Source organism: Gorilla gorilla, chromosome 4 (genome assembly GCF_029281585.2).
Source record: "Gorilla gorilla gorilla isolate KB3781 chromosome 4, NHGRI_mGorGor1-v2.1_pri, whole genome shotgun sequence".
Classification (NCBI taxonomy): domain Eukaryota; kingdom Metazoa; phylum Chordata; class Mammalia; order Primates; family Hominidae; genus Gorilla; species Gorilla gorilla.
Genome location: NC_073228.2, coordinates 47,377,744 through 47,394,317, shown reverse-complemented (window position 1 = coordinate 47,394,317; position 16,574 = coordinate 47,377,744). Strand labels below are relative to the sequence as shown.

The window sequence follows — 16,574 nt, the reverse complement described above, 5'->3', positions numbered from 1 at the left end:
ACAAAGAAGGACAAGACTGGTCCAAAGTTGACAAGGCTGTGCTGGAGCCAAAATGAGAACCCAAGCCTCTCCATCTCCACCAAGCACTAGGATTGAACTATGGACAAGAGCACGGGTTACATGTTTTCCTTCGATGGAACAGGGTCACCTACTGTGTGGCATCCTCTATCTGCATCTAAACCCTGTCCCTTCTGGAAGGGGAATTTAATGGTTCTTTCACCCTTTCCTGATGTAGACAAGCTCGACTCTGCTGCCAGTGTGGGCCACCTTCCAACTGCAGTGTCACCATAAGGTTCTGGCTAGCCCCAGGCCTCAGGTAAGCAATTACTCAGCCCTCTCGAGAGAAAACACCAAAGCCAACCTTTGGCTCATCTTTCACCAATTAATATTTTTAGTTTGACTATAACTGCTAATCCTGGTCAGACTGTACCAAACAACCATAGCTTTTAAAAGTCAAGACGCTGGGTGACATCCAATTAGATAACTGATAGCACCAACCACCTCCTGGATATTTCTACCCAGATGTCAGACTGTCCCCTTACCTTGTATGGGATAAAGGGAATGCACTGGCTTTTTCCGAAAGTCACATTCCCCTTCAGACTTCTCTGTCTCCATCAGTATGGTTACCACCAAATTTTCAGCTAAACTCAAAATCTTTTTCTTCCCTACTCTGTTAATTACCAAATTCTCCCCTTCTTTCCCACAGTTAGTTACTGAAACTTTCCTTCCTCTGAACCACTGAATGTTTATGCCCTCTGTTAATGCACTTACCATGCAGTATAATCACTGAACTTTTTTTCTTTGAGATGGGGTCTTGCTTTGTCATCCACACTGGAGTGCAGTGGCATAACCTTGGCTCCCTGCAGCCTGGACCTTCCTGGCTCATGCAATCCCCCCACCTCTGCCTCCCGAGTAGCTGGGACTACAGGTGTGCACCATCACGGCCAGCTAATTTTTAAAATTTTTTGTAGAGACGAGGTCTTGCCATGTTGCCTAGGCTGGTTTTGAACTCCTGGCCTCAAGTGATCCTCTACTTTGGCCTCCCCAAGTGCTGGGATTACAGGCATGAGCCACTGGATCTAGCCTGAACTTGAACTCTTCTCCTTGGTTAAACATTCCACTGTTACCTGAACAGGCCATGACTAACACCACCTGCCTCTGTGCCTCTTTCTCCAGCCCTGCAAGTCTGGAATTCTTGGCTTTCTACTCTTTATTTGCCCAAGCCCCATTTCCTTCCCTCAGCTTTACCTGACTCCAAGCCATTGAGGCTGACCCCTACCCCACCCCTAAATTCTCTCAGCTGTATCTGCCTACAGCACTCAGCTCACACTATCACCTCACATTGCCATTCATCACTCTGTGGGATTCTGTCCGTCCACTGGATGAAGTTTCTAGAAGTCCGAAGTTGTTCATGATGCCTTATTGTATTATATTCCTAGCGAGAGCACATGGTATCAGTTTTGGTAGTAAGGTGTAAATGGATTCTAGTTCCTACTCTATTAGTAATTTCTGTGACCATGGGCATAGTTTCCCCTCATGTAAAATGAAGAGGAAGGACTCAATGATCTCTTCAATATTCCCTTCAGTGCTGACTTTCCAGAAGTCTACACATGGCTTTCCATGATAATGCTGCTGCAGCCCAGCCCATAGCTAGCTCTGGCATAAACTAACAGTGGGTTCAAAGGATGAACAACAATCTCGCCCAAGGCTGAGGATCATTTTCAATCAAAACTGGAATCATCTCTGCATTATAATTACGAAAGGGTTTTGGATTTTGCTTCACATGCTCATACAATGGACATTTAGAAACACAAACTTCTACTGGAACCCTGTTCAGTTTAATTTCATTTATTGTTTAGCTACCCATTTTTAAAAAAGATTCATCTGGAAATAACTGATATATACATCTAATAACAAGAAAATGGTCAATGGCCCAATGCTGTGTGAAAAACACAGATTACATATGTATACAGTTAACCCTTGAATAACATGGTTTGAATGTCTCGGTTCCAATTATACATGGATTTTTCTCCTGCCTCTGCCACCTGAGACACCAAGACCAATGCTTCCTCTTCCTTAGCCTGCTCAATGTGAAGATGACGAAGATGAAGACCTTTATGATGATCCACTTCCACTTAATGAACAGTAAATGTGTTTTTTCTCACGATTTTCTTTGTAACATCTTCTTTTCTCCAGCTTACTTTATTATGAGAACATAGTACACAGGCCGGGCACAGTGGCTCATACCTGTAATCCCAGCACTTTGAGAGGCCGAGGTGGGCGGATCACGAGGTCAGGAGTTCGAGACCAGCCTGACCAACATGGTGAAACCCCATCTCTACTAAAAATACAAAAATTAGCTGGGCATGGTGGCATGTACCTGTAATCCCAGCTACTCAGGAGGCTGAGTCAGGAGAATCACTTAAACCCAGGAGGTGGAGGCTGCAGTGAGCCGAGATCGTGCCATTACACTCCAGCCTAGGCAACAGAGTGAGACTCTTGTCTCAAAAAAAAAAGAAAAGAAAAAGAACCAAATTTTTCTTTTCTTGTTTTTTGAGACAGGGTCTCGCTCTGTTGCCCGGGCTGGAGTGCAATGGTGCAATCATGGCTCACTGTAGGCTCAACCTCCTGGGCTCAAGTGATCCTCCCGAGCTGGGACTACAGGCCAGTGCCATCATGCCCACCTAATTTTTTGTATTTTTTTGTAGAGATGGGGTTTCGCCATGTTGCCCAAGCTGGTCTCAAACTACTGGGCTCAAGTGATCCGCCTGCCTCAGCTTCCCAAAGTCCTGGGATTACAGGCGTGAGCCACTGCACCTGGTCAAAAAAGACTGAACTTCAATTTTTTTTTTTTTGAGATGGAGTCTTGCTCTGTCGCCCAGGCTGGAGTGCAGTGGCGTGATCTCAGCTCACTGCAAGCTCTGCCTCCTGGGTTCATGCCATTTTCCTGCCTCAGACTCCCGGTAGCTGGGACCACAGGTGCCCGCCACCACGCCTGGCTAATTTTTTTGCATTTTTAGTAGAGACGGGATTTCACCGTGTTAGCCAGGATGGTCTCGATCTCCCGACCTTGTGATCCGCCCGCCTCAGCCTCCCAGAGTGCTGGGATTACAGGCGTGAGCCACCGCGCCTGGCCAAAAAAGACTGAACCTTAATCCCTCATCTTTTTTCACAAGAGCAAAGGGCTCCATGCTAAGAGTGCGGCAGGACAACCGACTGGCAAGAACAGAAACGCTAATGCTCCACTGCCTACTGGTCATGAGACATCTCACGGAGCCTGTCTGCTCGACTCTAAGAACGGGGTAACAGTGACTTCCCTCTAAGGAATTGTAACATTGAACACAGAAAAGACTCTCAGTGCACGATTCCTATTGGAATCTGAGGTAACTGGGGAAGTGCAAAGATGAAGAGCCAGGGAGTCTCTCACAGTGGGAATCTGGTCTCAAGGATCTGGTGTTGAGGCTCCAGGAACCCATGATATCATGCGGCTGGGCATGTTAGCAGAGGCCTGTAGATGCTGGCTGCAAGGTCACCATGAGTTCTCAATTAGACCCATGAAATTGATGTCTGCCTCCATACGGCTGGCTAGAAGCACTAACAGTGAGGGAGATGCCACCTGTGAGAAGGTCTGAAAGTGCCTGTGGGCATGGATGATTCCTGTTTTACAAAACCTGTCTCACTCTAGGAGAGACTTTTATTCCTAAAATGACCTCCTTCTTCTCCCATGTCCTCCTATTCACTTTTATTTTTCTATTATTTAGAAACCACTTAGCCTGAAGAAAGGGTCTCAAGGCCAGAAAGACCCCCAAATGTGATAATAACAGGTGATAAAATGTTCCCCCAGCAGGGTGCTGATACGAAGCCAATTTCTGAGTCATTCAGCAGGAAAGGCACACAGGACTCAGGGGAAGCTGGTGAGACAGACTGCCAGCCAGCGCTTACCAAAGGTGTCGGCGTAGATCTTGGCAAAGGAGCCCAGCGTGAAGCAGATGCTGTACTGGGAGCTGGAGAAGCAGACGTTACCCAGGAGTGGGGAAAGGATCAGGTTCTCATCAGTGGAATACATGCTGAAACAGAGACAGTGGTGAACACAGTGCCAGGCTGCAGCAGCCCGAACGCACTGCCCAGGGGAAGGGCAGGAACTCGGTATCACAGCCACTCTCCAGCCCTCGGAAGGGACTTGTGCAAGACACTCCGTTTTGCCAACAGCCTGGTCCAAGAAAGTGACATGATGGAGCTGTTCCCTAATTCCCAATAACAAGTTGATTTCCCAGAGCTGGGAACATTCTGCACAGTCTTGGAAAAGTTAACTGCACCAGACAGACAAGGGGAAACCTAGAGGACAGAGACAAAAACCTTAGAACACAGGAAATGAATCTAATGTGATAAGACAGAAATACAGAAATACATTTGAAGAAAAACCTCAATTTCACAAATACAAGCAGACATAAACATCATTTAAAAAAGAGAAAAGAAAGGAAACGAAGAAAAGCAACTCTGCTCTTTACCCTCACTGCCATACTCTTTATTCTTTTGTGTTTGGCTTTTACAGTGTTAAAACTTTCAATCTTAAAAGCCATGCAGAAACCACGAGCATCTGAGTTCACTAACATTTATAAGAAAACCAGTTGTACAAGGGTATCAAATCCACAACTCTAGCCTTACTGGCACATTATCTTATGGAATGTCCCAATATAGAAATAAAGGTATGGCTTATAAAGAACAGCCCTCTACCCCATTGCACTCTACCCCCAAGTTATGCTCCCTAGAGGCAACTGCTTTCAACACTTTTAAAGCTGCTTTTAGAGTATTTACCTTCAGGTTTCTAAGTAATATGTTTATGTTACTTTTTCTTGCTTAGAGGTTCTTTTGCTTTTGAGACAGGGTCTTGCCTTGTTGCCCAGGCTGGAGCACATTGGTACAATTACCGTTCACTGTAGCCTCGATCTCTCAAGCTCACGCAATCCTCCCTCCTCAGCATCCCAAGTAGCTGGGAATGCAGGCATGAACCACCAAGCCTGGCTAATTTTTGTAGAGATGAGATACAAAAGCCATGTTGCCCAGGCTTGAACCTTGAACTCTGGGCTCAAGCAATCTCCTGCTTGGCCTCCCAAAGTGCTGGGATTCTAGGTATAAGCCACTGTGCCTGGCCTCTTGTTTAGAGGTTTGAAACATGACCTCTTGACTTCCTATTTTAGTAAATCAGGTTAAGTTCAGCCCTATCCCACTTCCTACTTTTTTTTTTTTTTTTTTTTTGAGATGGAGTCTCGCTCTGTCGCCCAGGCTGGAGTGCCATGGTGCAATCTCGGCTCACTGCAAGCTCCGTCTCCCGGGTTCACGCCATTCTCCTGCCTCAGCCTCCCAAGTAGCTGGGATTACAGGCGCCGGCCACCAAGCCCGGCTAATTTTTTTTGTATTTTTTAGTAGAGATGGGGTTTCACCGTGTTAGCCAGGATGGTCTCGATCTCCTGACCTCGTGATCCGCCTGCCTCAGCCTCCCAAAGTGCTGAGATTACAGGCGTGAGCCACCGTGCCCGGCCTCTTTTTTTTTTTTTTTTTTCTTTTTTAAGAGACAGGATCTCACTCTGTCACCCACATTGGAGTACAACAGCACAATCATAGCTCACTATAACCCTGAACTCCTTGGCTCAAGTGATCCTCTTGCCTCTGCCTCCCGAGTAGCTAAGACTACAAACACATGCCAGCACACCAAGCTAATTTCAAAATTATTTTTTGTAGACAGAGTCTAGCTATGTTGCCCAGGCTGGCCTTGAACTCCTAGCCTCAAGGGATCCTCCTGCCTTGACCTCTCAAAGTGCTGGGATTACAGGCATAAGCTATCACGCTTGGCCTTTTTATTAAAATATATTTGTCATTTCATCCTTTGGACTCATGATGTCACACTGGGCTCTAGTCATTCTCAGTCCTTGCAGAGATGGGGTGAAGATATTCCTTTTGAAAAGTAGTGCTACACACTGGGAAGGCTCCTGAAGGTATCCGTCTCTAGCCACACAGGTTCCATCCCCAATCCTTAAATGGAGAGGCATTCTTTCAGTTGAGAGGCATTCTTTCAGTAGGACGGCCTCCTCACAGGCCCATTTGAGGGGCTGCAGGAAGTCATCTAGCACATCTTTCAGCCTGTAGTAAGACTGTCTTTAAGATATATTTAACCTCTGTTTCAAAGGCCCTTTGATATTATATTCTAAGGTATCATAACCATCACTCATATGTATCAATGCAAGCCCTAAATCCATCTTGTTGAGAAGCAGGTATATCCACAGAAACACAGCAAACAGTTCTTAATTTATTTAGACTGTGTTAATTATAAGATAATAGCAGCTAACATTATTCAGCACATCAGCGGCTACATTGCAAGCACTGTGCTGTGTTCCATCAAATATCTATTTAATTTCTTATAACATCCCTTGTAAGTTATGTTAACTTATACTATAAATGCCAAATAATATTTGCTACTATTGCTGTTAGGCAAATATTATTCCTTTTTTACCTAAGCAGAAACTGAACTTAAGTAATCTGCCCAACTTTACATGGTTGGTATGTGGTGAAGAGGCTGATTCTAGAGCCCAGGCTGGGTGCAGCGGCTCAAATCTGTAATGCTAGCACTTTGGAAGGCCAAGGTGGAAGAATTGCTTGAGGCCAGTTTAAGACCAGCCTGGGCAACATAGCAAGACTCCATCTCTACAAAAAAAAAAAAATAATAAATAAATAATAAAAATTAAAATAAAAAAAAATTGGCCGGGGGTGGTGGTTCACGCCTGTAATCCCAGCACTTTGGGAGGCCGAGGTGGGCGGATCACGAGCTCAGAAGGTCGAGACCAACCTGGCTAACACAGTGAAACCCTGTCTCTACTAAAAATACAAAAAATTAGCCGGGTGTGGTGACGGGTGCCTGTAGTCCCGGCTACTTGAGAGGCTGAGGCAGGAGAATGGCATGAACCCGGGAGGCGGAGCTTGCAGTGAGCCGAGATCATGCCACTGCACTCCAGCCTGGGCGACAGAGCGAGACTCCGTCTCAAAAAAAAAAAAAAAATTAATTAATTTAAAAAATATATAGCCAGGTATGGTGGCACATGCCTGTGGTCCCAGCTATCAGGAGACTGAGGTGGGAGGATTGCTTGAGCCCAGAAGTTCGAGGCTGCAGTAAGCTGTGATTGTGACACTGCACTCTAGCTTGGGTAACAGAGATCCTATCTCTAAAAAGAGAAGAAATTAATACAGCCCAAGTACTGATCATAATAGTAAAATGAAGATGTGTTAAAGTATGAAGTCAACCCCTGCAGAGTCCCAGGATGTGCCTCTAGTTTTGCCCAACAAACTCATCAACACACACTTAGAAATAAATCAGAGTTGTTCCCAGAGGTATTCAGGGTTAAAACCCAGAGCCTCCGAGGACAGGAAATCCACTCCCAGGGGTTTTCTACCTTATTAATCCATTGACCTCATCCACAATGTGGCGCAGCTTGTAATACGCATCAGTTGGAGGCAGCTTCAGCTCCAGGATCAGCCGGTCAATCTTGTTGATGCACACAGTGACTGCCAGCCTCTCCTGCACCGCATGCTTGATCAGCCGCTCTGTGTTCAGCATCACCTGAGAAAAACAAGGCTCAGAAGGTGGTAAGAAGAACAAGGAGGGCAGAAAGTTCAAAGCAGAACCAAAGAAGGCACTATTTCAAACCATGAAGCCTGGGGAGAAAAAAAGACCTGGGGAAATATTACTGGGTGGAAGCAGAGAGCATCCTGCCCGAAGATAGACACAGGAACTTTAAGAGGGCACCTTGCAGGATTGAGAAATGAATAAACCCATGAACAATGATGTTGGGAGCCAGGTTTCTTTTTTTTTTTTTTTTTTTTTTTTTTTTTTTTTGAGACGGAGTCTCGCTCTGTCGCCCAGGCTGGAGTGCAGTGGCGCAATCTCGGCTCACTGCAAGCTCCGCCTCCCGGGTTCACGCCATTCTCCTGCCTCAGCCTCCCGAGTAGCTGGGACTACAGGCGCCCGCCACTGCGCCCGGCTAATTTTTTGTATTTTTAGTAGAGATGGGGTTTCACCGTGGTCTCGATCTCCTGACCTCGTGATCCGCCCACCTCGGCCTCCCAAAGTGCTGGGATTACAGGCGTGAGCCACCGCGCCCGGCGGGAGCCAGGTTTCTCAGTGCTAAAGAAGGAACTAAGAAGGCTGGGAAGAGCCAGTGGTGCTGAAATGGAATTGGGGGTATTAGGATTAATGCATGATTTTTAATGTATGTGTGTAGAAATAGTTATAGATATGTATGAGTGTATATAACCTAGCTGTGCTCAGTGAGAGGGCCTAGAAGCAATGTACCCCAGTAGCAATGAGCACATCCAAACCTTTGTTTCTAAATACTAATCCCCACTGGCCGGGCACAGTGGCTCATGCCTATAATTCCAGCACTTTGGGAGGCTGAGGCGGGCGAATCACGAGGTCAGGAGATCGAGACCATCCTGGCTAACACGGTGAAACCCTGTCTCGACTAAAAATACAAAAAGATTAGCCGGGCGTGGTGGCAGGCGCCTGTAATCCCAGCTACTTGGGAGGCTGAGGCAGGAGAATGGCATGAACCCGGGAGGCAGAGCTTGCAGTGAGCCAAGATCGCACCACTGCATTCCAGCCTGCTGGGAGACAGAGTGAGACTCCGTCTCAAAAAAAAAAAAAAAAAAAAAAAAAACTACTCCCCACTATGAGCCAGAGCTGCTAGGCTAGGTGCAGTCACTCACACCTGTAATCCCAGCATTTTGGGAGGCCAAGGCAGGAGGACTGCTTGAAGCCAGAGGTTCAAGACCATCCCCGGCAACAGAGCGAGACCCCATCTCTCAAAAAAATATTTAAAAATAAGCTGGGCATGGTGGCACATACCTGTAGTCCCAGCTATTTGGGAGGCTGAAGTGAGTAAATCACTTGAGCCCAGGAGCTCGAGGCTGCTGTGAAGTATAATTGTACCATTGCACTCCAGCCTGGGCCAGAGGGCAAGATGCCATCTCTTTGAAGGAAAAAAAAAAGCCAGAGCTCCTTGAAGAAATGGTTGAGTCCAGGATTGGGACAAGGAAAGATACGTCTAGAACATCTTTTTGTGCTTGAAAGTAAGGAAGTGCTCAAAAAACGATGAGGCGTGAAAAAGATGATGGAATCAGCCTGAAGGAGCTCTCAGTAGCCAAATCTGGGACAAGAGCACTAAAGCACCGGAATCCATAAGGACAGTAACAGATTATAACTCACTGAATAAAATGCAAACCCAAATATCCACAGTGATAATAAGCAAATGGGGGAGAAACAAAAGCACTTCTTTACAACATAATTCCAACCAATAGGCCAGGCGCAGTGGCTCATGCCTGTAATCCCAGCACTCTGGGAGGCCGAGGCAGGTGGACTACTTGAGGTCAGGAGTTCAAGACCAGCCTGACCGACATGGTGAAACCCCATTTCTACAAAAAATTCAAAAATTAGCCAGGTGTGGTGGCAGGCGCCTGCAGTCCCAGCTGCCTGGGAGGCTGAGGCAGGAGAATCACTTTAACCTGGGAGGCAGAGGTTGCAGTGAGCCAAGATTGCGCCACTGCACTCCAGCCTGGGCGGAAGAGCAAGACTCCATCTCAAAAAACAAAACAACAACAACAACAAAAAACAACAATGGCTGGAAGCGGTGGCTCACGCCTGTAATCTCCACACTTTGGGAGGCCTAGGTGGGCAGATCACTTGAGGTCAGGAGTTCGAGACCAGCCTGGCCAACATGGTGAAACCCTGTCTCTACTAAAAATACAAAAATTATCCAGGTGTGGTGGCGTGCACCTGTAATCTCAGCTATTTGGGAGGCTGAGACAGGAGAACTGCTTGAACCCAAAAGGCAGAGGTTGCAGTAAACCGAGATCGCACCACTTCACTCCAGCCTGGGCAACAGAGCAAGACTCCATCTCAAAACCAAAACAAAACAGAAGGAATAAGAAGAGTTAGAAGACTCACTATTTGCAACTATTGTAGGAATAAGCCAAGAATCATCAATAGATGACAAAACTAGTAGATAAAGTTTGATAAGGAGAAGAATAACCAGATTCTAATAACCAGAGCTTAATCACGAGGAAGTATTAGACAAACCCAAATTGAAAGACATTCTACAAAACAAGTGCCCTGTACTCTTCAAAAGTGTCAATGTCATAAAAGACCAAGAGAGGCTAAAGAACAGCTTCAATTCAGAGAGACTTGAAAATCATAAAAACTAAATGCTATGCATCACTCTGGATTAGGGGAAAAAATTCTATAACGGAAATTGTTGGTATGATTAGTAAAACTGAATAAGGTCTGCAAAAAAAGATCTGTACAACAGGACTGTATCAATGTCAAATTTTCTGATTTTGGCAACTGTACTGTGGTTACGTAGGTGAATGTCCTTATTCTTAGAAAATGCATTCTGAAATATTTTACTTTCAAACGGTTCAAGGGGAAAATGTACACACCTGTCTCTGTGTGTGTCTCAATGTGTACAGAGAGAGAATTACGAAGTAAATGAGGGTGGGTTCTTTGAACAATTCTTGAAGCTTTTCAGTTTGCTGCTATTCTAAAATGAAAAGTCAGTTTAAAAAAAGACAATTCTGGCTCCCTCTGCTGGCTGTCTCACCAATGATAACACGAATAAGGTTAGCCAAAGTGTTCCATCTCTCAATTGAGGAATACAGAAGACACCCTGGTATTTTAACTCCAATCTCTTGGAAAAACGCAACTAATATTAAAAATCCACTTACAAGAACATACACTCCTCCCTTCCTTTTATTTACATTTGTCATTTTATCGTTGTGTTTTCTGAATAGCAATGAGTCTTATCATTTTGAGCTTCACTGAGCAGGAAGCAAGGGCACCCACATTGATAATTTTTTTTTCTTCTTTTTTTGAGAGAATGTCTCACTCTAGCACCCAGGCTGGAGTGAAGTGGCGCAATCTCGACTCACTGCAACCTCCAACTCCCAGGCTCAAGTGATTCTCCTGCTTCAGCCTAATGAGTAGCTGGGATTACAGGCATGGGTCACCACACCTGGCTAATTTTTGTATTTTTGGTAGAGACGGGGTTTCGCCACGTTGGCCAGGCTGGTCTCAAACTCCTGACCTCAGGTGATCCACCCACCTCAGCCTCCCAAAGTGCTGGGATTACAGGTGCGAGCAACCACACCCGGTGAGAATTAATTTTGAACTTCATTTGCTGCTTTAATTTTAGAGCAAATTTGAGCCTTAATCCCAGAGAGTTTCAAGTTCTCTGGCTCCCAGCTCACTCAGTGCTCTGGGTATTGTTGGGGGGTGGGGGCAAACATAACAGGTGGATGAGATTCTAGGAGCTGAGTCTGACTCACCCCCTCAGCAGCATCAATGAAAAGGACCACTCCATCTGAGATGCGCAAGCCAGCTGTGACCTCATCAGAGAAATTCACATGTCCTGAAAAGCAAATACTAAGTAAGTCATCACTTGGTGCAGGATAAAGCACAATTAACTGGTAGGGTGAACTGAGGGGGCACTTCAAAGCCTGTGAACCTCCGAATATCCCCTTTCCCTCCTCGCCATAACCCCCTGCAGGGTAAAAATATCCCCCATTAGTGTCATATCCTTGCATTAAGCTTTCCTACGGGAGGCTCCCTACATAAAAAGAGGGAAGTGCCCAGGAGAGCATGAGTCCACACACACAGACCAGCTTAGCCTAATCAGCAGTAAGTAGAGTTCTGTGGGATTCAAGACAATCTGGAGGCAGGAGAAAGGGCAAAGCAGGGCCTGGAGCACAGTGTGCTACTCAAGGAAGGCAGTTTCTGGCAAGGTGCTATGGGGGCAGGGGCTGAGAGGTATCAGGACACTGGGCATCAGATGTTGCCAAGAAAGCAAATCAGCCAAAACCTAAAACCTTCCAGTTTTTAAAAACTCTGCCCCAGCTGGTCGTTTCCATAGGAGGAAGAGTCAGCCAAGGTGCGCTGCTCCCAAGGTCATCAGGATGTTCGCCAGTCTCCTTCGAAAGACTGAGAGTACTCAAGGCCAGGGACTGGCTCCCCAGCAGATAGCATGGGGCCTGACAGGCTGAAATGAATAAATGAATACAATTCCCTAACATTTTTAAATATTCGAAAGAGTAAAGACATGAATAGAAGGCCTGGAGTATGATGCTTGCTAAATTAACAAGTCAGAAACAAAGGAGAGAGTCAAAACGGAAAATGGTTTCAATGAAGGTGACGGAATGTAAAAACAAAGATGCACTGCTCTGTTCTGCTCCGGAAAGTGAGAGGACACACGCAAAACCAAGACAAGGTTCTAATAATCAAAAGCCAAAGGATGTCCTACCTGGAGTGTCCATGATATTGAAGAGATAAGATTTTCCTTTGGTGTCTGGCAAGACCACTGTCACAGGAGTGCTTTTGATGCCTACACCTCTCTGAAAGGAACAAAGAGTGGTCAAGACCTCTTCCTATGCAAGAGGGGTTCATTTTGTTTTTGGGGCTCCCCAGTTGCTAGTAAATTACACTGATGCCTCTCCTTATAGTGGGTGATTTTTATCTAGGCCTCTAGCCAGCATGACCTTGAAGATAAAATATCTTGGTGTTAGCATTTTTGGGGGACTTGTTTCAAATGTGAAAAGATGAAAATGAATTACTGCAAACAAAACAGTATTAAGCCTTATCAGAGAATCCAGGGTCCTAGAATCTCATCCTCTTTATACATTAGAAACAAAAACAATAGCTGAGCACCTTGAAAGTAAAAAGAAACAATCTGGGGTATTTTAGTTTTTTTAAAAAAAAGAAATATAAAAGCTATGACAGAAATAAACATTTTTTTTAAAACTCCAAACAAATACATAAATACATTATAAAATAATAACAGCTAACATTGATTGCCTATCTATCTTTACTAATTCCAAGTGCCTTTAGTTAACCATACTTATTATACTTAAAACTTCCATTAGGAAAAAGGGACAGAAATAAGAGGGGGGAAACAGAAGGGGTCAGAGATTAGAGACAAAAATCCGGAAGGAAAGACAAAAAGAGAAACACAAAGATATGGGAACCCATTTTCAAAGAGAAGCTACTCCTAGAAAGAGGTCATCATATGGATGGACTCATCCTGCGGATTTTTAAAGGATGATGTCATTTTAAAAAAATCACGTTGAGCTTCTGCGTAACTTATAGCACAAATGCAGACATCGCCTCTTAGTACTTCCCCTATATTAGGCCAAATTTAATCTAGTCAAGAACAGGAGGGTTCCCCTCCTAACCCACAGCTTGCCTACCCAGTTCTTTTTCAAGTTTTAACCCTGGAGTAACTGCAGGAAGAAGGAGATGGGATGTGAGAAGTGGAGAGAGAGGAGTAGGATATGAACTAAAATGCTATCATAAAGGCTCCTCTACATTCCCTACAAAACTATTACTGGTGGGTCTGGTGTAGGCGACAATCAGATTCCCCAAGGCATGCTTACCTCTTGCTCTGTGAAGAGGATGTCAGTATAGCACAGCTGAAAAAGAATTAACTGTTGTTACCACCTGAGTTGAGACTGCTCTCCCACAAACGAACCATCAATCACTTTCCCTCACTACCTCCCAGCTCAAGGGTTTCTTTGAGATTAAAGAGAGAGAGAGAGCAGGGTGTCCCCACAGCAATTACAGACAATGAGACCAGTGCCCTCCCAGCTGGAAATGCTCCTGGGTGTGTGGAGGGATTTTTTTATTTTTACTTTTTTGGAGACAGAGTTTCGCTCTTGTTGCCCAGGCTGGAGTGCAATGGCGCGATCTCAGCTCACTGCAACCTCCTTTGCCTCCAGGGTTTAAGAGATTCTCCTGCCTCAGCCTCCCAAGTAGCAGGGATTGCAGACATGCGCCACCATGCTCGGCTAATTTTGTATTTTCGGTAGACACAGGGTTTCACCATGTTGGTCAGGCTGGTCTCGAACTCCTGACCTCATATGATCCCCCCGGCTCAGCCTCCCAAAGTGCTGGGATTACAGGTGTGAGCCACCACACCTGGCTGGGTTTTTCTTTTTGGTTGTGATTTTGTCTTTTTTTGAGACGGAGTCTCACTCGGTCGCCCAGACTAGAGTGTGGTGGCGTAATCTTGGCTCACTGCAACCTCTACCACCCAGGTTCAAGCGATTCTCCTGCCTCAGCCCCTTGAGTAGCTGGGACTACAGGTGCGCACCACCGTGCCCACCCAGCTACATTTTGCATTTTTAGTAGAGATAAGAGTTTCGCCATGTTGGCCAGGCTGGTCTCAAACTCCTGACCTCAAGTGATCCTCCTGTCCTGGCCTCCCAAAGTACTGGGATTATAGGCATGAGCCACCACTCTTTTTGAGTTGGGGGAGGTCACTAAAGACCAGGTATAGCTGAGAGATAATTTATACCAAATGCACAGAATTCTTAGTGTGGTAAAGGGAGACACATGTCAGCCTTAATGCTAAAGTGTTAAAACAATCAATCTGGCAGGGTTTGAACATTTATTGCACTGAGACTTGCAGACACAGTTGGCCTCATTCACAGGCATTTAAATTTACCATGAAAACCAGGTACAATTGTACCATATTTATAGAGCAGGCTATTAATACTATGACAGGAAAGAATAGACTATAAAAGTCAGGATATATCATAACAGAGGAGGGATCCCAAGTGCAAAATGGATCATCCAAAAATACTGCAGCTCAATATTCTCTATGCTCCCGAGAAAGTTGAAATTATTTTCTTACAGCCTATTAATAGAGATCACAATTATAAAGCTGCACTTTGGAGGCATCATTATTTATAGAGAACAGGAAGGGTGAAGGAAGGAGGAGAGAGACATCTCTATCTGTTCTGAATGGTTCATCCTAAACCCTCAACAGAAGTTCTACTTACATCTTGGTCATAGCGCTTTCTGATTTCCGGGTGAGTCTGTTCAATTAAACAATCCACAAAACATGTCTAAAAGGGAAGAAACAGTTAACATCTGCCAACCACAGAGGAAAATTTACTGTGCCCTTCCCCCAGCTCCCAATACACCACATAATTTAGGGATAAGGAGAGAAAAAGGAGAGCAAGGAGGGTTATGGGACAGCAAAGAATTAACACTGAAGCCACAGGATTATTTTCAAATAAAAGATGAAATCTTTCTTATACAGGCATCCCTCAGGAAATGAAAACTTATAAAAATCAGAGTAAGGCTCAATTTCCCATCTTCTGTCCAGATGTAGACATAAGGCTCAGGCATGCAAGTGGCTTAGGAACAGGCTCCACCTGCTGCTTGGGAAAAGCCAGAATTTCACAGTATGACTTCGTAACAGGCATGCAGCACCCCTAGTCAGGAGGTTGAGCCTTGTGACCTCAAACCTCAACCGCTGTGACTCTAAGGGCTAAAACATGAGCAGGTACAAAAGAGAAATCCTGTTCCAAGTAGCTGAAAGTTCTGTCTTACCTTGCCATGGTGGAGATGTCCACAAAGGGTCACATTTCTGATGAGCTCTGAGTTATCCATCAGATCCGCCAAGAAACTGAAAGGACAAAGGAAAAGAGAAAAGAGACATTGGCAAACGTTTCCAAATGAGGAGTGGTGTAAAGGTGTTTCAGGTATTTTTTGGCCAGGAACAACTTTCAGACCAACTGGAGAGTGCTCAGGCAGATGTGAATGTCTATACTTACATAGCTCTGGCTTTGGGAATGCAAGAAACTTATCCAAGAGGTAACACAATCTGTGAATGGACTATCACGGGGATTTCAATAGTAAAACAGCAAGACTAAAAAAGGAAGAGGAGGCTGGGCATGGTGGCTCATGCCTGTGATCCCAGCACTTTGGGAGGCCGAGGTGGGTGGATTACCTGAGGTCAGGAGTTCAAGACCAGCTTGGCCAACATGGTAAAACCCTGTCTCTACTAAAAATACAAAAATTAGGCTGGGAGCAGAGGCTCACGCCTGTAATCCCAACACTTTGGGAGGCCGAGGCCACCATGACCAGCTAATTTTTGCATTTTCAGCAGAGACGGGGTTTCACCATGTTGGTCAGGTGGGTCTCGAACTCCTGACCTCAGGTGATCCACCTGCCCTGGCCTCCCAAAGTGCTGGCATTACAAGTGTGAGCCACCACACCCAGCCAGGACTTCCAACATGGTGAAACCCCATCTCTACTAACAATATAAAAATTAGCTGAATGTGGTGACATGCGCCTGTAATCCCAGCTACTCAGGAGGCTGAGGCGGGAGAATCACTTGAACCTGGAAGGTGGAGGTTGTAGAGAGCTGAGATCATGCCACTGCACTCCAGCCTGGGCAACAGAGTGAGACCCCGCATCGAAAAAAAAAAAAAGAGAGAGAGAGAGCACCTAAATGATCCTACACATGTATCTACCTGCTTTTGCTCTCCTTTTCAAAATAAAGAGTTGAGGGCCGGGCATGGTAGCTCACGCCTGTAATCTCAGCACTTTGGGAAACTAAGGCAGGAGAATCATTTGAGCCCAGGAGTTTGAGACCAGCTTGGGCAACATAGTGAAACCGTACAAAAAACACAAAAATTAGCCAGGCATGGTGGTGTGTTCCTGTAGTTCCAGCTGCTCAGGAGGCTGAGGC

At 45.4% G+C, this 16,574-nt stretch overlaps 1 protein-coding gene across 1 annotated transcript in view; it reads right to left on the bottom strand.

Moving 5' to 3' along the window:
* Positions 1-16,574, bottom strand: part of EFTUD2 (elongation factor Tu GTP binding domain containing 2) — a 49,105-nt gene that overhangs the window by 17,595 nt on the left and 14,936 nt on the right. The window contains exons 5-11 of the mRNA XM_019026845.3: positions 15,431-15,506; positions 14,875-14,940; positions 13,468-13,503; positions 12,339-12,429; positions 11,368-11,450; positions 7,443-7,609; positions 3,943-4,067 (exon numbers count right to left, since the gene is read on the bottom strand). Coding sequence (XP_018882390.1) covers positions 3,943-4,067; positions 7,443-7,609; positions 11,368-11,450; positions 12,339-12,429; positions 13,468-13,503; positions 14,875-14,940; positions 15,431-15,506 — 644 coding nt within the window. The remainder of the gene's footprint in view (positions 1-3,942; positions 4,068-7,442; positions 7,610-11,367; positions 11,451-12,338; positions 12,430-13,467; positions 13,504-14,874; positions 14,941-15,430; positions 15,507-16,574) is intronic.